The 21,253-nt window shown below is 31.6% G+C and overlaps 2 protein-coding genes across 3 annotated transcripts; one reads left to right on the top strand and one right to left on the bottom strand.

Moving 5' to 3' along the window:
- Positions 1–11,240, top strand: LOC145167820 (K(+) efflux antiporter 2, chloroplastic-like). The gene is made up of 21 exons (XM_079087072.1): positions 1–175; positions 1,079–2,678; positions 2,793–2,964; positions 3,058–3,148; positions 3,437–3,573; positions 3,946–4,005; positions 4,103–4,222; positions 4,778–4,846; positions 4,931–4,996; positions 5,484–5,573; positions 6,630–6,734; positions 6,804–6,932; positions 7,311–7,520; positions 8,272–8,421; positions 8,697–8,750; positions 8,886–8,944; positions 9,596–9,662; positions 9,766–9,942; positions 10,035–10,091; positions 10,724–10,798; positions 10,878–11,240. The coding sequence occupies exons 2-21, from the start codon at positions 1,153–1,155 to the stop codon at positions 10,998–11,000; spliced, it is 3,537 nt and encodes a 1,178-aa protein (XP_078943198.1). The 5' UTR covers positions 1–175; positions 1,079–1,152; the 3' UTR covers positions 11,001–11,240.
- Positions 11,241–13,165: 1,925 nt separating this feature from the next.
- Positions 13,166–20,063, bottom strand: LOC145167821 (transcription factor MYB17-like). Of its 2 annotated transcripts, XM_079087074.1 has the most exons (4): positions 19,716–20,063; positions 16,879–17,035; positions 14,333–14,462; positions 13,166–14,029 (listed from the first exon to the last, which is right to left on the bottom strand). In XM_079087074.1, the coding sequence occupies exons 2-4, from the start codon at positions 17,009–17,011 to the stop codon at positions 13,441–13,443; spliced, it is 852 nt and encodes a 283-aa protein (XP_078943200.1). In that variant the 5' UTR covers positions 17,012–17,035; positions 19,716–20,063; the 3' UTR covers positions 13,166–13,440. The 2 variants fall into 2 exon arrangements, with proteins under 2 accessions (XP_078943200.1, XP_078943199.1); XM_079087073.1 differs by lacking the exon at positions 19,716–20,063 and having other exon boundaries at positions 16,879–17,351.
- Between the last annotated feature and the right edge of the window lie 1,190 nt (positions 20,064–21,253).

The following is a 21,253-nucleotide window of genomic DNA, read 5'->3' on the forward strand; positions in this document are numbered from 1 at the left end:
TTTTAGTATATTCTTTCTTTTTAGACACAACTCTCTCCTCCCCTTCCCCTGGGCCACTGACGTCATCATCCCTTCATCATTTCCATTTTTAACCTAATTTTTTCCTGAGAAAATCCGCCATTGATATTTTTCAAGCTCAACCTTCCGGTATTACTCCACATGTAACGATCGATCAGTAAGTTTTCACTTCATCTGCACACGCTTATACAGTTCTAACTACACACATATACATATTCTTCTAAGTTTATATTTCGAAGTAGAATGTAGAACGGAAGCTTGATTGCGGTTAATTTGTTGATTATTTTAGTGTTTTCTAGAGCATATTTAGCCAATATTGAAGTCAACTTATTAGAAACTAGACATTGGATGATCGAAATTTTTGTTATTCGAACACGAATGAGCTTTCATCTGTACATAATTACTTCGAATTTAGATAGACATTTATACATATGTCGTTCGATCGATACATATACAAAAATTTGAAGTGGAATGTACGATGATAGCTTGATAATTGATTAGCTTTGAGTAGGACATGGTTGTGATGTTCTTCTGTAGGGTACTTATAATGAATTTTGAAGTCGAGCTATCAAGAATTGACTTGAAATTTGACATGTCGAACCTATCTGCACATCGACATTCACACATGCAGAAAAAAAGTGGTTGTTTTGTTATTTTTGAGTTGGTAGGTAGGAATGATGCTTGTTTTTATATAGACATTGAGATAGAGTATATGTACTATACTTGAGCATGATTTCTGAATGGATATATATAAATATTAAGTAATATGTGATTGTGTGTTTTTGTTTATTTTGAAGTGAAATTTGCTTAAGTTACAGTAGTAGAGTTTTTAGGTACATCTGAGTTTTAATCCAGTTTGTTTCTTTAATATTTTTTGGTGGCAAATTTGAGGTCAATAAGAGATTCAACAACCATTGAAACTGTGACTTATGCTTGAAATCAACTACACATATTATACAAATTAGACTTTGGATGACTTAAATTTGGTTTATTAAGCCCACATATAGCATACATGTTTGGTTCTTTTCTGAGTATGTGTGAAATCAATTTGCTTCAACAGGTAAATGATGACACAAAAAGGAGAGTTGGTTCTATCATCAGTTTATAGTTAGAAAGTGAAAAAGCGAGGTGAATATGGATATTTCATGTAGTTTTCAAATCCGTGGCAGTGAAGGTACTTGTTATAGAGCATTAAAGCAGCTAACTGTGCACTCAAGGTATGATTACAAATTGTTTGGCAACACACGGCTCGTGTTTGTTGGGCCTAGAAAGAAGTTAAAGAAATTGATTTTGTCTAGTCATAGTGGAGGCGAGTTGAAAAGTTGTTTGTGGAGTTATAATAAACCCAAATCCACTGTCTGTATACTTAAGACACCAAGAGGAGTTAAAGTAACATGTCAAGGAAATGATTCAATTGCATATATAGATGGGACAGAGAGGGATGTTGATTTTATTGAGAGTAGTAGTGAAGAGAACCCAACAGGGGACACTAATTTTGGTCCAGAAAAGTTAAATGATGAGGGGGAAGAAGAGGAAACAGAGAACCCAAGTGTAGATGAATTAAAGAAAGTGTTGCAGAAGGCACTTAAGGAATTGGAGATTGCTCAACTTAACAGTACCATGTTTGAAGAAAAGGCTCAAAGGGTATCAGAAGCAGCAATAGCACTAAAAGATGAAGCTTCAAATGCCCAAGATAGTGTCAATTCAACTTTGCTTTTGATTGAAGAGATTACAAATGAAGAGGTTGCTGCTAATGAAGCTGTTCAGAGAGCTGCAATGGCACTAGCATTGTCTGAGGCTAGGCTTACATTGGCTCTTGATTCGTTAGAAGTTGCTAAAGAAAGAACAAGCATGGAAAATGAAAGTGAAGAAAAAAATTTAAATCCATTGAGAGAAGAAGAGGAAGCTGTCTTTATTGCTCAAGAAGATATAAGAGAGTGTCTTTTGACTTTGGCTAATTGTCAAGGAACGTTGACTCAGTTGCAGAATAGGAAAGATGGGTTGGAAAGAGAAGTGGAAACACTTAAAGATCTTGCAAAGAAAGCAGAGATGGAAGCTTTGAGAGCTGAAGAGGATGTGGCAAATATAATGCTTTTAGCAGAGGAAGCTGTTGCTTTTGAACTCGAGGCGACAAAACGTGTTAATGATGCTGAAATCGCATTGCAGAAAGCTGAGAAATTGCTTCCCATCTCCCTTGTGGATACCTCTGAAAATTTAATTGAGGATTCAATGGGTGAGGATGAAAAGGGCATTCAAGGAAACTCTGTTGAGATAATTGTTGATGGATCTATTGAGGGTTCTTCCACCACTGAAGATGTAATAGATAGCCAAATGTTTGAAGAGTCGAGATCTTCTGATGACAGTGAACAAGAGTATGGGAAACCAAGTTTACCATCTAAAGAGACGGAATATGATGCAGAAAAGACGAAAAGTCAAACAAAAAAGCCAGAAACACAGAAGGATTTGACCAAGGACACGTCACCATTAAATTCTTCTAAAACATTGTTGAAGAAGTCCTCCCGTTTCTTTTCAGCATCGTTTTTCTCTTCTGCAGAGGATGATACCGAGTTTACTCCTACTTCATTTTTTCAATGGCTAATCGATTCCACAAGATCACAAATACCTAAACTTGTGCTTGGCTCTATGCTTCTTGCTGCAGGGTATAAATTTCTTTCTAATTCAGTTATTTAAAAGAAAAAAAGAACTAGTGAGTTACTAATATTTGATACTGAAATTGTTTTCCTCTTATCATGTGATGACTATATACATGTCAGTTTTGCTTTTTATGCTAAACGGGAAGAAAGGATCCATCAGCTATTTCAACAACCTGACATTATCACCACAAGTATTGATGAGGTTTCATCAAATGCTAAGCCATTGGTCAAACAAATAAGGAAATTACCAATGAGAGTCAAAAAGCTTATCGAGATGCTTCCTCATCAAGAGGTATGCTGTTTGCCACTTGTCTCAAGTTGGGTGTAATGAATGCTATTTAATTTTGTGTTTGATGCTTACTGATCTCATGTTTAATCTATTCAGATGAATGAAGAAGAAGCTTCCCTGTTGGACATTCTATGGTTATTACTTGCCAGTGTTATCTTTGTTCCTATATTCCAGAAACTTCCTGGAGGTACTTAAAGTTTATTTGATCCAACTAGTGATGGATAGAAAACATTGCTGATGTGTCTTTATGCCAACATTATTAGTTTTATTTCTTATAATATGCTTTATCTTTGAAATTGTATGTCAAAATATCAAATGATCATGTCCCTAAAATCTTGTTTATTAGTTATTATGTTTTTTTTTTTTAAATAAATCTCGATCATTTATATTTTTAAGTTTAGAACATTCTATGGTTATAGGAATACAGTTTGTCATGACCTAATCTTTTGATTCTTTCATCTGATTGTGTCTTCAGGCAGTCCTGTTCTTGGGTATCTGACTGCCGGCATCTTGATTGGACCATATGGTCTTTCAATTATACGCAATGTACATGCTACAAAAGCAATAGCTGAATTTGGAGTTGTTTTCTTGCTTTTCAATATTGGCCTCGAGGTTAGTATACCTAAGTCTGATTTAAGTTTGGGGCTAAATACAAGAAATAATAACATACCATCATTTATTTGCTTAGTACAACATTTTTCTACTATAACATTGTATTTTCAATTTTTTCTTATTGAGGCATTGTACTTTGAAAAATATACTCAATTATAGCAATGCAAGTTGCTTTATATTTGAATGGCATTGCTATAATCATCTATATTTTTCAAACTACAATGCAGTAACAATATGAAATGAAAAATAAAATGGTATAATAAACAAATAAATGGAAGTACGTTGCTACCTCTTGCATTTAGCCCTTAGTTTATCTTAAGTTTGTGCATCTGTATCAGAAGAAAGTTGATTAAAACTGTAAACTCTCTGCAGCTTTCTGTTGAAAGGCTGAGTTCCATGAAGAAATATGTTTTTGGATTAGGTTCTGCTCAGGTAATTGCAATCATTTGGTTTTTATAATTATTAACAAGCCTAAATCATTATTTGTTTTTTTTGCATTACTCCCAATATTTAAATCCTTGTTACACAGGTCTTGGCGACAGCTGTTGTTGTTGGAATGGTTGCCCATTTTGTTTGTGGACAGCTAGGGCCTGCTGCAATTGTCATTGGTAATGGCCTGGCACTATCTTCCACTGCTGTTGTCCTCCAGGTAATCACCAGTGCTTTTATTGGTTTGTTTATTATAGCATCTTACTATCATTTTTTCCTATTATAGCATTGTACTTTTAAAAATCTACCCAATTAGTAGAAATGTCATCCAAATACAGATCATTTTCACTGCTATAATTGTATAGATTTTCACAGACAATGCCCTAATAATAAATTCTTTTTGAAAGGATGATGCTGTAATATGGTAGATTTTTCAAAGTACAATGCTTTATTATGAATTTCTTTTGAAAGTAGGAAGTTGTAATTGGAAGAAATGCAAATTGAATGCTATAATAAACAAATAAATAAGAGTAAGTTGCTATTTGTAGCACTTAGCCCATTAAATCAAATATAAAAACTTTTTCATGGTTATAATGGGGTAGGTAGGTTTTTCAAAGTACAATGGCTTAATAAGAAAAAAAAAATGAAAGTAGAATGCTGTAATTGGAAGAAAGAAATGAAAAGAGAATGCTAGTATAATAAAAAATAAATAAAAGTACATTGCTATTTCTTGCACTTATCCCATTAAGTTAATATCAATCTTCTACTTGTACAGGTATTGCAGGAACGAGGTGAGAGCACATCACGCCATGGACGAGCTACATTCTCTGTTTTACTTTTTCAGGTATGTTTTCTTGCTCATTCTCTCTATCTTAACAAATCATGCTCCTTTTTATTTTTATTTTTTGATTTGTCTCTTTTTTGTCAGGACTTGGCCGTTGTTGTTTTGCTGATTCTCATACCTCTTATTTCACCAAATTCGTCAAAAGGAGGGGTAAGTATTTTTATCAACACACACCATTCATTTAATGACTATGTTCTTTAAGTCAAAGCCAAAACCAAACCTAAACAATCGGTTTCTAGCGCGGTTCAACTGGATCTGTTTTTCATATGGGCATGCAAAGAAAGTTGAAACCTACCCAAAAATGAGAAATTATGGAAACCAAAAAACCCCGAACTGAACGGAAATATTAAATATTCAAAACGTCTGTGTTTAATTGAATAAGTATGTTAAAAATTAAAATAAGTAACATGCATTTACGGTTTCCATTGAGAATTTATATATGTTATGATAATGATGTCATATTAAGATCCTGTTGGGTTCGGTTTTGAAACAAAAACCCGTAACTAATATGTTGTTTTTTATAGATACAAAAGCCAAACCTTATATATGTAACAAAGCCTAAGATGTTGTTTTGCTTGTAACCTGATTTGATAGTTCTAACTCCCCTCATCAATGAACAATCCTTTTATGCTCTCAGATTGGCTTCCAAGCAATTGCTGAAGCTCTTGGATTGGCTGCTGTGAAGGCACTTGTTGCTATTAGCGCCATTATTGCTGGAGGACGCTTGGTAAACTTCTATACAATTTATGAAATTTATTACAACATCTGCATTTGATTCTTAACATCCGACTTGTACCCTTTAATAATTTCATTTGGGTACATAACGTCATAACCTTTACTCTCTTAGGGGTGTTTGGTTAGAATGTTTTTGGAAGGAATGGAATCTGTTAAACGAATTGGAATTTGGAGGATCCATAATCCGTTACGTATTTGGTTGGCAGGAAATGAAATGGAATTCAATAAATAAAAATTAATATATATTTACATTTAAATATTTATTGTTTAATGTGAATATATATAATTGAATCTTTTACATTAAACAATAATGAAGGTACTTTGGTCTTTTAAAAAAACTAATGAATGAAATTAAATTTCCTTCCGCCATCCCTAGGAATAGTGAAATCCATCGAACATGGAATTTGAAGGATTCCAACGGAATTGATTTCCATCCATTTAACAACCAATGAACCAAACATGGAATGGAATCCTGAATTCCAATTCCGACAGATTCCATCAGAATGAGTCTGCAAACCAGACACGCCCTAGTTCCTATCGAGACCCAAAAAAATTCTTGCATGCTCCCTATAAGATCCCATCTCCAAGTATAAAATGGGTTAAAGTTAAATGCAAGAAATAACAATGTACTTCCTTTTATTTGTTTACATAGCATCTAACTTCCATTTTTTTCTACTACAACATGTGTTTTCAATTTTATTTTCTCATTACAGTATTTTACTTTGAAAAATCTATCCAATTGTAGCATTGTACTTGCAATCTTTTTCATATTACGATATTTGTCCTTTTGAAAAATCTACCTAATTATAGCAATTTAAATTGCTTTGTATTTGGTTGATATTGCTATCATTGGGTGGATTTTTCAAAGTAAAATGCTGTAATAGGATAAAAATGGAAGTATGATGCTATAATAAACAAATATATTAAAGTACATTGCTATTTCATGCATTTAACCCTTTATAAGAAAACATGCTCAAAGTATAATGATAGAAGTTTTGATGCATTTTATGGGCAATTGTTAGCTTATTTCCCCTCTTGCTACTTGCAGTTGCTTCGGCCAATTTACAAGCAAATTGCAGAGATGCAGAATGCAGAAATATTCTCTGCAAATACTCTCCTGGTTATCCTGGGAACTAGTCTCCTTACTGCGAGGGTGAGCACACTTAATTTAACTATCTTTATATTTAAAAAATCATTTTGTCATTCATATTTATTTTCACAGGCTGGGCTTTCCATGGCACTAGGAGCATTTTTGGCTGGTTTGCTACTTGCAGAAACTGAATTCTCTTTGCAAGTTGAATCAGACATTGCTCCATATCGTGGCCTTCTATTAGGCCTCTTCTTCATGACGGTATACCTTCTATTGAACTGAATGCCACATCATCAGTTGTGGGACTGAATGCCACGTCATCAGTTAGTTAGTTCCCTTGTTTGTATCTTGTATAAAAATCCTGAACTCGACATCTCAGGATTCATACAATATAGTGATATACAAACAAGGAATTAACAAACTGACTGATGCCGTGGCATTCAGTCCCAATGAATGAAAAACTCTATAATTAAGCTTGTACTTGCACATGTATTCCAAAAAACTCCACAATAGGAGAGTTGACTATTTGGTAGCTTAATATGACCCAATAAGCTCCCTATGGTGGATGTTCTTATCTAGAATTGTACCATTTACAAAAGAAGGGGATTTCAAAGGACTTGATTTTTATTTTTTTTTCAGGTTGGAATGTCAATTGATCCAAAACTTCTAGTTTCAAACTTTCCTGTTATTATGGGGACTTTAGGGCTTCTGCTTGTTGGGAAGACCATACTTGTGGCTGTAGTTGGTAGGCTTTTTGGTGTCTCATTGATATCTGCAATCAGAGTTGGTCTTCTACTTGCACCTGGTGGAGAATTTGCATTTGTGGCCTTTGGTGAAGCTGTCAATCAGGTATGTAATCTAAGTTGTGACGGGATTGGAATCGAGATTCCATTCCATGGTGTGTATGGTTGACAAATGGATGGAATCCAATTCCATTTGAATCCTGCAAATTCCGTGTTTGATGGATTTACAGTTCCTAGGGGAGGCTAAAAGGAATGCAGTTCCGTTCTTTTTTATTAAATGACCAAAATATGCTCGTTATATATCGATAATGAAAAATTCGATTAGATATTATTTGAAATAGATAAAATATTAAAAAAATGATTTAGTTATTTTGTAATTAAATTCCTTTTCTTTTTCTGCCAACCAACTACATGAGAGATTAGGATTCCTTCATGTTCCGATTCCTTTGATGGATTCCATTCCTTCCAAAAACCTTCTGCAAACCAAACACACCCTCTGCAAACCATTCTTCCCTTTTTATTAAATGACCAAAATACCTCATTATATTTTGAAACTAATAAAATTAATAAATTTAATTATTTATATTTACATAAACAAAAGATAATTTAAATAAAAATAAAAATTCCAAAATCAATAATTTATTTATTTTTTTTAATTGAATTCAATTACATCTCGTTTCCTGCCCACCAAACGCTTTTCAGATGACAGATATGATTCCTTCAGATTCCAATTCCCTTGACAGATTTCATTTCTTCTATTATTCCTTTCTTTAAGACATGGAACTGGACGGAAATTATATTATGTACGTTAGTGCAGTTACTATGTTTATAATTTGTAATCTTATGTTTCTTTTCAGGGTATAATGACTTCTCAGTTGTCTTCTTTGCTATTTCTTGTGGTGGGGATTTCAATGGCTATCACACCATGGTTAGCTGCTGGAGGCCAATTAATAGCATCTCGTTTTGAGCAGCAAGATGTCCGTAGTCTATTACCTGTAGAAAGTGAGGTAATATATAATATCCCAAAAATTACTTTTACCAAATGTATATCTTTTAGGGGGAAATTAGAAAATGACACAAAAAGTTGGAGGGAAAGCATTGGACATGGAATTTAGTATGTAAAGTGCTTTTTCTGAGTGAATCTAGTTACTATATGTCAAGAAGATTTCAGAAAATGGCATCACATCTGTAGATTTATTTAATAATGTGATATTGGTAACTACATGAATCAAGTCTTTTTTTCATGGCTAATTTATTGTAATTTGATGTATCCTATTTTCAGACGGATGATTTGCAGGATCATATCATTATATGTGGTTTTGGACGTGTAGGCCAGGTATATTCTAATCTTAAAATTGTGTTTTATTATTAAATTTAACTAAGGTTAATATGATGGACATGAACATGATGTTCGTGACTATTTTTATGTGATGTTTAAATATTTTTATTTTAACTTTTTTGGTTCTTTCAGATCATTGCCCAGCTGCTTTCTGAAAGACTTATTCCATTTGTTGCTCTTGACGTGAGGAGGTATGGAGTTCTTTTACTTTTATGTTCCTTAACTGTCTTCTCTCACACACTTATCACATCTCTTCGTTATTCTTTTTATAATTTTTTTGGTTAACTTTGAGATATAGCAATGTACTTTCACTGATTTGTTCCACTTTTTCCTATTACAGCATTGTACCTTAGAAAATAATATACACAGTTATAGCAATGTCATCTGAATACAAAGCACTTTTCACTGCTATAATAGGAAAAAGAAATTAAAAGTAAAATGCTATAATTGGGTTGATTTTTCAAATTACAATGGCCTAATACGAAAAAAATTTGAAAGTACAATTCTGTAATACAATGAAAAGACAAATATATGAAAGTACGTTGTACTTTAGAAAATCTACCTAGTTATAGGCTACACAAATGTCACTTAAATACAAAACCGTTTTCACTTGTATAATAAGAAAAAAAATGTGCAATACTATATATAGTTGGGTAGACTTTTCAAAGTATAACAATGGCTTAATAAGAAAAAAAATGTTGTTGTAATAGAAAGAAAGTAAGATGCTATAATACACACAAATATATGAAAGTACATGGTTGTTTCTTCCATTCATCCCGTACTTTTTATGAATTATATATGATAAGTAGTCAAGTGGCATCTAAAATTTCCATGATCACCAGTGATCGAGTAGCAGTGGGACGTGCACTTGACCTTCCTGTATACTTTGGTGATGCTGGTAGTCGAGAGGTGAACCCCACCCAATTTCTATCACCAAAAAAAAAAAAGAACACATTTGTAAGAGATAGGACTGTACTTTCATTGATTTATTTAATGTTTATTGATTTTTCAGGTTCTTCATAAAATTGGGGCAGAAAGGGCCTGTGCTGCAGCAATAACTTTGGATACACCTGGTGCAAATTATAGAACTGTTTGGGCTCTCAGCAAATACTTCCCCAATGTGAAGACTTTTGTACGTGCTCATGATGTTGATCATGGACTCAATTTGGAGAAAGCTGGAGCAACAGCGGTATTTTTCTCTTTACATCTAATGCAAGAAACATTCCTTTTCATATAAATCCCTCACACCATATTAACTTTGAGTAAAAAAACTCGATGCAGGTTGTGCCAGAGACTTTAGAGCCAAGTTTACAGCTAGCAGCTGCTGTTCTTGCACAAGTAAGGCCTTCTTTTATATATTCCATTAAATGCTATCTGGTTTTTAATTTCAGGTTAAAAAAACCCATTTATCTGCTTTTTTTTTTTTTTTTTTTTTTTAAATGAAAACTATGATGATAATTCAGTGACTAAATCGATAAAATGGTATACATACATTATGCTTTTATAAAAATCCAAAAGTCAAAAAAATATTAATGGTTTAATCACTATGTAAAATAGTTTAAAGTGTCTAAATTTATAAAACAATAAAAATACAATTTGTTTTTATTTATTTTTGCCCTTTTTTATAGCACTCTACTTTCATTGCTTCTTATTATAGCATCATACTTTAAAAATTGATTATACCAATTTTCATTGCTATAATTGTTCGACCTTTTCAAAGTATAAAAAAGAAAGTACAATGCCTTAGAAAAAAAAGCACAATGCTGAATAGAAAAAAAGGAAGTAGGATGCTATAACACACAAATAAATAAAAGTAGTGTTATTTCTTTTCTTGCATCTAGATCTATAAGGGCAAATTTCTAAAAAGTTGGTACTTAATGTTTGATTTTATCTAAGTAAATAAAAGTATTCTTATTTCTGCAATAAATAGATCAGAATTCAGAAACATTTTCTCAACTCATTTTTGATAGGCTAAATTACCAATGTCCGAAATAGCTGCCACAATCAATGAGTTTAGAACACGTCACCTCTCAGAACTAACCGAGGTATCAAATCATCCTTTTATTTTTCATCTTTTCTCAAGAAATAAAATGATTTATTTTTAATAAACACTCTTTTTTTCAGCTATGTGAAACCAGTGGAAGCTCTCTTGGATACGGGTTTTCTCGTGTTGTTATAAAACCTAAATCCCAAACTTCAGATTTTATCGATGATAGCCAAGTCAATGAAGGAACACTCGCAGCATAAATAAAGAACAAAAAAAAAACTGAAATTTCTAGATGTTTATAGTAAATTTCGCCCCTTAAATACAAACTGTACAGGTAAAGATTTTCTATTCTCACCATTTGGAACCTTCTACCCATATTTTTAGGGTTATTTTGGACTGTGACTTGATTTTGTGGGGGCCAAACTTGATAATAGTTGGATGACGAAATTTTGGATTTGGTGATATGTTTTAATTTGTTAAAGACTTTTTGAATTTGGTAATATTCAAAATACGTGGTCAATGGTTTATAATGTGATATTTTGATGAAGCAGTTGGATAACTCATAATGTAATTTCATGAGATATAGATTATAAAAACAATGGCTTTTGACTTTTATACCCTTAATTTTAATTAAAGAATAGAAAATCATAATTAAGATATAAAAGTCGAAACACATTTTTATAAGTGGATGGATCTTATGGAAAGCCTCTAATCTCTCCTGGGGGGGGGGGGGGGGGGTGTCTAACCTTATGCAAATCAGTCATCGACAGCCTTGACGCTTTTTTTTTTCTCTGTTATACAAAGCACCCTTGAAAGTCGTAAATTCTTGCAAATCTACATAAAATTGGTATTGGGAGTTGGGACTACCTCTTTGTGCAAACTCTGTAATTTTGCTACCGAAGATGAAGATCATGTATTCATTCGATGAGCTCTCATAAATTTATTGGGCCTAATGACAAAAAAAATAAGCGATGTCCATATAGCTATTTCTCTGATATTCAAATGGGTTTTATAAACGATAACATCTTCAACCCGGCTTCAAAACACAACACTGGCAAGTGAGGTACAACTTGCACATCGGTGGATTAACACCGGTGTACAGTTAAGATGGCAAAAATTGTGTTCGAATCATGTTCTAGAATGTAATGCTCTTTATTATTATTATTATTATTATTATTTTATTATTATTATTATTTTATTTTATTTTTTGTTTTTTTGTATTTCCATTACTCTTTTGTCTAGTTTCATTTTATATAGATCTTGCTACCATTTAAAAAAGAATATTGACGGTTTTTATCTGTTTTTTTTTGTGATATAAAATTATAGTAATACTGATACAAGAAAGTTATTTAAAATTTATAATATTTCAAGGAAAATATATAACTATAAAAGCTGTGAAATGGGGAGTTCCATTTTGGTTATATACCAAATTAAGATATATAGTCTTTCGAATAATGGTATAGTAACTATTGTCTCTTTTTATTCGAACAAACTTTTAACATTCAAATTTCATGCAATAACTAATCCAGTACAAGTGCTATTCAATTCAACTTGCCCCCAACCCACATGCACCAAACCTCCCCACCACCACCACTTGTTACTTATGTACTTTTGATTAGTTACATACAAAAAATATATATTTTTTTTATGCAAGTCAATTTTTTTTTTCAGGTTTAAACCTAAATTAAAAAAAAAAAAATTCAACAAATCCCTCAAGAGTGATACATTTTCGGTTTGATAAATTTAGCTGGATTCCATTTTGACCTTTTTTTTTTTTTCACAAATACCCAATATTTTTTTTTCACTGAGGTCTATTGTCATTTTTCTTTCCGATTTAAACCTAGTTACTATTATATTGTGATTTGATGATGAGTTTATGGTGATAATCATGGTTAAGATGCTTTTCATGCTTAGATGATAAATTTTGATTGCTAAATGGTGTTAGGCATTTTACGTACATGTTGCATCTTATTATGTATGAAGTTTATGGGTGAGAGGATTGTGTGGTGTCTCTTTCCGATGTTTTTGTAGGTTCATCTCTTACACACTTTGCATGTTTCAGGACCTGTTCTATCCCTTATGTCCCTAAGCTTGCCTGTGTGGCCCATACATTTATGAGGTTTTTAAGGTCTATTGAGGACGTTGGCGATTCTATATAAGTTTTCGCTAGTGATGTCTTACATGAGAGGTGAAACAAGCCTATGGACATGCAAGCATATGAGGGATGAAACAAGGTCATGATACATGAGTGATGCAACAAGCTCATCGCCCCATATACACCCCTATTATATACTAAGCTTCTATCCTAACAAAACGTAACTCCTGTCTTCATATAAGTTATTAAGTTAATCGAACACATAATTTAACAAAAATCCATATGATTTATACATATATCCAAAAAGAAGCCCTGGTGAACACAAAGAAAGCCAAAGAAATGCCAAAACGTAGATTAAAAAATTGTTAAATATCATTCATCATCATCATTGGTCCAAAACGGTCATCTACGTTCATAGCTAAGTTCATAACAGTTAGTTGTTTCACACCTAAGTTCATAAAAACGTCATGATTATATTATATAAAATTACAATACAACGAAGACCTCGTACTCAAATATCTTGTCTTCTTTCATAAAAACTGATACCAGAAGAGAACCTGTCTGAAACGAGCTGTCTGTCACACAGTTTCTCTTCTAGTTCAACTTTAATTGAAATGAGCTTCTAAGAAGCTCATATCATTTTGACCAGGGAAATCAAAAAACAACTGTAATGCGGTATCGGACGAATCCTCAACTTCATCCGAGCTCGAGGAATGTGTGATTCCGGTGTAGAAATGTCCGCTTTTACCCTCAAATTTCAATTCCGATTCCAATTCCGGTTTGTGTATCGTTTCCATAGTCGTCCCGGAAACCGAGGCTTGTGAAGCCGGACTAGAACACACAACCTTATTCATGCTTCTAAATGAGTTCCCAACTTCGGAATGCCAAATCCGGAGAAAATAGTCGGCATTGGCGGTGTTGTTGATTCTTTTGTTTGTTATCGATGAGCTTAAAAGTAGAGATGATTCCATTGAAAGACGTGCTTCGGCCTCCAGCCTGGCACTCTCCCATTGTGCCATGTGGCGGGTGGACGGGGAGGCCGGCGGTCGTTTTAGCGGGCCCGATACGGCGGTCGGCTCGTGGGTTTGTGGGTCGATTCCGATGGAAAGAAGACGTTTTCGCAAGTGAGTGTTCCATAAATTCTTGATCTCGTTATCTGTTCTTCCTGGTATTTGGGCTGCAATTGCAGCCCATCTGGAAAATACAGATAAAACTTTAGTATAAAATCATACTGTTCTCCAAATAAAAACCATAACCAATCAGTAACCCTCAGCTCTCCAAATAAAAACCATAACCAATCACTAACCCTCAGCTGTTGAATCCCACCCACATTGTCACAAGTCCTTTTCTGACAGTGCGGGCCAACGCGAGCTGAGGGTTAGTGATTGATTATAAAAAATCCCAACCCACATTGGGACTAAGACTCTCCAACACTGTGTCCTTGGGACACAGTGGTAATTTTGTAGAAACAGACAAGGGTTTGAGTCTCAGCAGTACCGGTTGCCAAGAATGGCATGTAGTTGGATGACGAGTTTTTCTTCTTCGGGGCTAAAGGGGCCGCGTTTGATGTCTGGCCGAAGGTAATTTGTCCACCGGAGACGACAACTCTTACCACACCGGAGCAAACCTGCAACACGTGGCACATCCAGAAATTTGTATAAATAATTAATGAATTTTCTTATATAAAATATATATTGGTTCTAATTTTGATGTGCAAATAGGAGTTTTTAACCAAAATGGGGTTATTGAAAAAAATATTTACCAATCTAGTATAGTATGAAAATTATTTACCAAACTAGTGTTTTTCTTCATTTTTTTTATTTTTCAATATTTCTTATTGTTTTTCTATTTATTAAAAAATCAGCTTTTTTACTTTTTTTAATTCAGTTTTTTTTTTTACTATTTATTGTTTTTAAATATCAGTTTATTTTTTTATTTTATTTTTGTTTCAGTTTTTTTTATTAAATTTTATATACTTTTATTTACTATACATTTAACATAAATATCTAACATACAAAAGAGTTTTATTATTTTGGTTCATTATATGCCTATTTGATTAATTTTTTTCTACCATTTATATAGTGATTACGAGTTTACTTTAATTTTCTTACCATTTATTTATATATATATATATATATATTTTAAAAACTTAACCCTTTACAAAAAGAAGTTTTTCCTCATGTCTTTATTTATACAACCTTTGCATGCTTTTTAATTGAGTTTCTTTACATTGAAAATAAAATATAAAAAGCAAAAGTAATAGTTGTGTTATAAAATTTTGTCCGTATATATTTTTTTACAATTTTGTTTTCACGTGTTTTGAAATAATAGTTTTTATTGATTTGGAAATTTGTTTTCTAAATATTTTTTACATATTTCGTTTTATGTATGTATTTTATGATTTCTTTCGTTTTACAAATTAGATTTTTTTTAAAATTTGTTTTCTATGTTTTTACATATTTGTTTTTATGTAAAGACAAAAAATATGTAAACTTTTGCTTTTTATATTTTATAATGTAAAGACACTCAATTAAAAAGTATGCAAAGGTTGTATAAATAAAGACATGAGAAAAAACTTGAATTTGTAAAAGGGTTAAGTTTTTAAAATATATGTATAAATAAATGGTAAGAAAATTAAAGTAAACTCGTAATCACTATATAAACGGTAGAAAAAAATTAATCAAATAGACATGTAATGAACCAAAATAATAAAGCTCTTTTGTATGTTAGATATTTATGTTAAATGCATAGTAAATAATAATAATAATAATAATAATAATAATAATAATAATAAACTGATATTTAAAATAAATAGTAAAAAAACTGAAATAAAAAAAAGTAAAAAAGCTGATATTTTAAATAAATAGAAAAACAATAAGAAATATTGAAAAATAAAAAAAATGAAGAAAAATACTAGTTTGGTAAATATTTTTTAAGTTATACTAGATTGGTAAATATTTTTTCCAATAACCCTATTTTGGTTAAAAACTAGTGCAAATAGTGATAGAATGGACAATACAACAAAAGTGTACTTTCATCCATGTGATGTCAATAAGTTGCATTTAAATCCAAGTCTTGATATTATGTTATATAATAATATATAATAAGAGATATGTATGGACCCCACACATTTATTTGTCTGTTTTGTTGATGACACAAAGAGAATATGAATCAATGATTACTCTCTTCAACATAATCCATATCCATACATACAAATAAACAATCTTCTAACATATTTCATGATTTTTTTTTTAAACTTTTGATATATACAATAGTTAACTTAATACTAAGATTACAAACATGTAATTATTATATTAGAAAAAGAGTATTGGGTACGTAGTATTATTTAAAAATAGTGATTTACATGTACATTTTCTAATTTCTTAACCAAAATAATTAAGGATTAATAAAAGTATACAAGATAGAATGATTTTTGAAAATAAAGGTAAAAATTAATTATCATGACTTTAACGAATATTAACAACTAGCAATCTGCTCCACAAAAATGGGTTTTCTGACATTCTAGAGCCATAATAAATACATATTTATTTAATTTTATTTTTCCAAAACTAAGTATTGGGACTTTTATTATAAAATTTTATCTGCTTCACAATATGAATACGTTTTTCGTTTTTTAGTTGCAAAATAATCAAATTTATCTACTACAAAATTAATTATTACGAGTTAAAATGTTCAATATTCACAAAACTGAATTTTTCCGACCTCTTAAAAACAAAATAAGCATTTTTTCTTTTTGCATAATCACAAAAACGAAACCAAAGTATATATGTAAAAGTACCAAGTTGCGATATATGATTTGCTCGATTGTTGATTTTTTTAAGGTAAAATTCAGAGGGAGAAATTTTGAAACCAAAATCGAAGCAAAAAATGGAGGTGAGTAACTGAATATCATATCTTTCGATCATTTGATTCTTTTAAAGATTTTGAAATCAAAATCGAGTAGAATGCTATGATCTTCGACCAAAACAAGTTTAACCTAGATTTCATGGATAAATTAGCGAAAGAGATAAACAGAAACACACCAGCGAGTTTAGGTAGAGATCGCCAGCTTCCATGGCCATTCTTCTTGATATACTCAATCAACAGTTCGTCTTCTTCTTGAGTCCATGGCCCTCTCTTCAATCCTGTCTTCTCACAACAAGGTGCTCTCCCCATTTTCAACGACTCTTAATCAAAACCCTAGAAATTTAACGAATCAATGTATATATGTAGGGGAAGAACTAAGAAGAAGAGTATATATGATTTGAGCAATAATTATGGAGAGAGAGAGATGGAGATTTGAGAATGAATTTGAAAAGAAAATGTGTGTTGGTGTGTGTGGGGGAAAAGACATGTCAAGAGAAGAATCAAAATCTCAGGTACGACGACCGGCGAATTACATGCCGACACTATTTGCATTTATTGATCGTATTTATATATCTCTCTCTATTATCATATTATCTTCAAGAGTTTTGCAAAACACGATACAGAAACTATGTATCAGCATATTTGGTAATCGGCCTTCATTACAACGACGACAAACCGGTTAATAATTTAGGAGGTCGTATTAAAAACTTGTAAACAAATAATTTATAAAGGAAAACTAATTTTAGACGATTTTTTTATTTAGAAAATCTTTGGACTATATTTATAAAATATCCAAGTAGAAACAAAAAAAAAAAAAAAAAAAAAAAATTAGAAACCACTTAGTAATCAAATTCGTAGTTATTAAACTGTGAAAATATGTACAACCTATTAAACTGAAAATGAATGTGTGTCATAATCGTAAATAACACTAGATCATTGCAGTTATTAAACTGTAAACTAAGTTAATTCACAACAATTTAAACTATGAATGCATCTCAATGATTTGGTGTCTTTTAGAGAAAATTACAAAACCAACAATTTTCCTTAATTACTTTTTAGTTTTTAGCCAAAAATTAGCATTTATCTAAAATTAACCACTGAAATCGTAGGTGATTAAGAAACCTACGGTCAGTATTGACTATGGTCAATACTGAGTTGACTACTCTTTCGTGCAATGGGTTATTATTTCGTGGGTCTTTAGGGCCCGTTAGCCACAATATATAAAGTTGAAAATTTCATTTTTGCTATTTTTTTTGTGTTTTTGAACTTAAGAAAACTCTATCAATGAAGCCTTCAAAGAACGACAAGATATTTCTTCGAATCTTGGACTTTTTTTTTGTTTTTTCTTGTTTGTGATGAGATTCAATACATACGGTTTATTCTTTTTTGGAAAAAATTAAAAAAATAAAAACAAAACTGTAGGCTTCATAAAATACCTACGGTGTGCAAGCAGTCAACGCATAAAAGCGTGCATTGATTGCTTGTATACTGTAGGTTTCTTATGAAACTTACAGTTTTCGTAATTTTTTTTCGTTTTCTCTTTTTTTTGTTTGTAGATCGTATAAAATGACATAATTGTGATGTGGTGATCTTTTTTTACAAAAGGCGCAAAAATAATATATATATATATATATATATATATATATATATATATATATATATATATATAAAGGAAACCGTAGGTTTCCTAACAACCTACGATGTACAAACAATCGATGTATGTTTTGTGCATTGACTGCTTGTACACCGTAGGTTCTTATAAAACCTACGGTTTGGAAACCATAGACTTATCAGAGGATACCGTAGGTCATTTAGAAACCTACGGTTCATATGGTATTTTGAAAAAAAAAATCTTATATACATATACTGAAGCTGTCATGGACGAAACAGTAGGTGATTTGAGATACCTTCAATTTTAATGGCTATTTTAGGATAGTTGATATTTTTTGCCTAAAAAGTGATAAATAATTAGTAAAATTGGCTAGTTTAGTCATTTCCTCTTTTTATAATAATTTCCAGCTTAATGATTTGTATTCACAATTTAACAATATGTGAATTTTGTTCCTAATCTTAATCTTTTTTTTTCTTCTTTTTTGTTTTTATTTGAACAAATTGAGATGTTAGACAAATTCATAACAAAATTTAATACTTATGTCAAAAATTTAAAATTAAACTATGACATGCTTTACCGGTATAGTAGAGGTGGAAATGAAAAGAATTGTTTTTTATTTATAATAAGTTAGATTTGTAGGCAATTTAGGGGTGTTTGGCTAAACTTTTTAAAACAACTTATTAGGTTTCACACCAATATAAACTAAAAAAATGTTTTGATGAAAATAATTTATTTCGATGGAGAACCTCTAATAAGTCATTTTTTCATAAGTTACCTTACACTTATTTATTAACTTATAAGCTAATAAGCAATAATTTTTTTTTGCCAAACACCCCTTTAATGTCAAACGTTAAAAATAGTTTATTTTTTAATACAATTTTAACCTAATAATTTAACTGTTAGAATTTTTCTTTATGGTATTATTTACAATGGCACAAATCTAGCTAGATGATCCTTAAACATTGATCAGTTTTATTATTAATCGACACAAAATAAATTATATGATCCTTAAATACTGGATGATAAAATAAATTTATCAAACAATAAAAACTAATTATTACAATTTAAAATAATAACTCAACTTGTTTTTTTTTTTTTTCTCTAAATGCAGAAGAACAATAATGGCTAAATAATTTTTGGTTATTATTTTTCGAGATCAATTAATTGTTCTTTTGAAAAACCCTAGGAGATAGACATGTTGATCCAATACTTTTTGCAAATAAAAAGCATTGAAAAACTGAATTTAATGTGTTGCTTCCTCTTTTACAAGCTTCCGCCCCCATCAGTTCTTACAAATCGCCATTAAATTCATGAATAGCACTTGATAATAATTGCAAAATTAAATGCAGTAGAGAGAGAAAACAACGATATCGAGAGAGAGAGAGAGAGAGAGAGACTTACTTGAAGTTATAATAGTGATAATAGGTGGTAAGAGCTGAATACGCAAAGCAACGAGGAGAAAATTTGCAGGAAGGAAGCATTAATAGCGGAGATTGGATTCGAAAACCAAAAAGACACAATATATATTATTGTGTGTGTGTGTGTACGTCAGTTGTGTTGTCGCTTCAAATCATACATATACATACATGTATGTATTGTATGTATATGTGTATGTAAAGATATTGTAAGTAGAGGTTGCAGAGGAGGGAAAGAGAGCATTAATGGCGATGATAGCATTTAATTGGAGACTGAGCGGAAGGGAAGGACCAAGGGGGCCATCAGCCATCTACATTCTACACCTAAACATACATTCCGTATACACATGTAGGCACATGTAGAGTAAATAACTAAATATATAAGTTTTAAGAGAATATAACAAAAAACCATTAATACATCTTGGTTGTTTTTTATGGTGTAACGATTATAAATCAAAGAAATTCTAATAAGTCAGGGACATACCTATTTGTTGTTATGGGTGGCACGGATAACCTCTTAAATTTTACCGTTAAGTGTAAAATTTAGTGTAAATTCGTCAAAATCCGTCACGAATCATTTGGAAATCCGTCAGAAATAAGTGTAAATTTAATGTAAATATGTCGGTGTAACTCTTTTCTGATGGAAACAGCCATCGAAAAATGAGTTTCTTTTAGTAGTACTGCAACCCTTAAAAAAATTGTTCTAACATTTATATTTTTTTTCTGAATCCGCCACTAATTCAAGCTTAACAAACTAAAACTATATTGGTTAGTTTTATTTACTATAACAGGTTAAAGTAGTCATACTAGAATAAAATTGTCGAAGTTGATTGGATCCATGAAATATTTTGATTCACGAATACTAAGATAAAAAATGGTTAAAATATCATGCTTTCATGTAATTTTCTTTAATTAACATTTTTTCTATGATGAACATATTTATACATACAAACTCTTTTTTTTAACCTTTCATTTGTTTGATCAATAGTTAGATCAATTCTCAACATTTTTATAGTTCTCAAGAATATTCATCGATAAGTTGGTGTAACACTAGGTTTCAGATTTGCTTCTTCATTCGGGGCTGCGGTCCAATCTTCAGTGGTCATGAGGCTTAGGGCCTTGGGAAATGAAAAATTTGGCCCTTCTCGGGTGTAAGTATTATGGCCCAAGTGATCCAAGTGTTAGATTGTGTCTTCGAAGGCCAAGGGTATAACCGTAATTTGATATTTCGGTTATGGATTTTGGGTTTTGTTCGGGAGGTTTTAAGATGAAGGTGGGTTGTTAGAAGTGTAAAGCTTCTCGCCACTTTCCATGGATATAAAGAACGTCGAAAACGGATAAGGGATGCAAAAGTTATGACCATTTGAAGTTAGAGGGGTGTTGGGCCAAAACGGGTACGCATGGCGTACAAAAGGGAGGTACACAAGGCGTACATGGGAAATGCGGACGCGGGAAGATTTGGGAACGCATGGCGTTCGTATAATCATATGGAAACCCTAATTTAGGGTCTTGGACCCTATTTAA

The sequence above is a fragment of the Lactuca virosa genome, chromosome 3 (genome assembly GCF_052849685.1).
Source record: "Lactuca virosa cultivar CGN04683 chromosome 3, Lactuca_virosa_CGN04683_v6, whole genome shotgun sequence".
Classification (NCBI taxonomy): domain Eukaryota; kingdom Viridiplantae; phylum Streptophyta; class Magnoliopsida; order Asterales; family Asteraceae; genus Lactuca; species Lactuca virosa.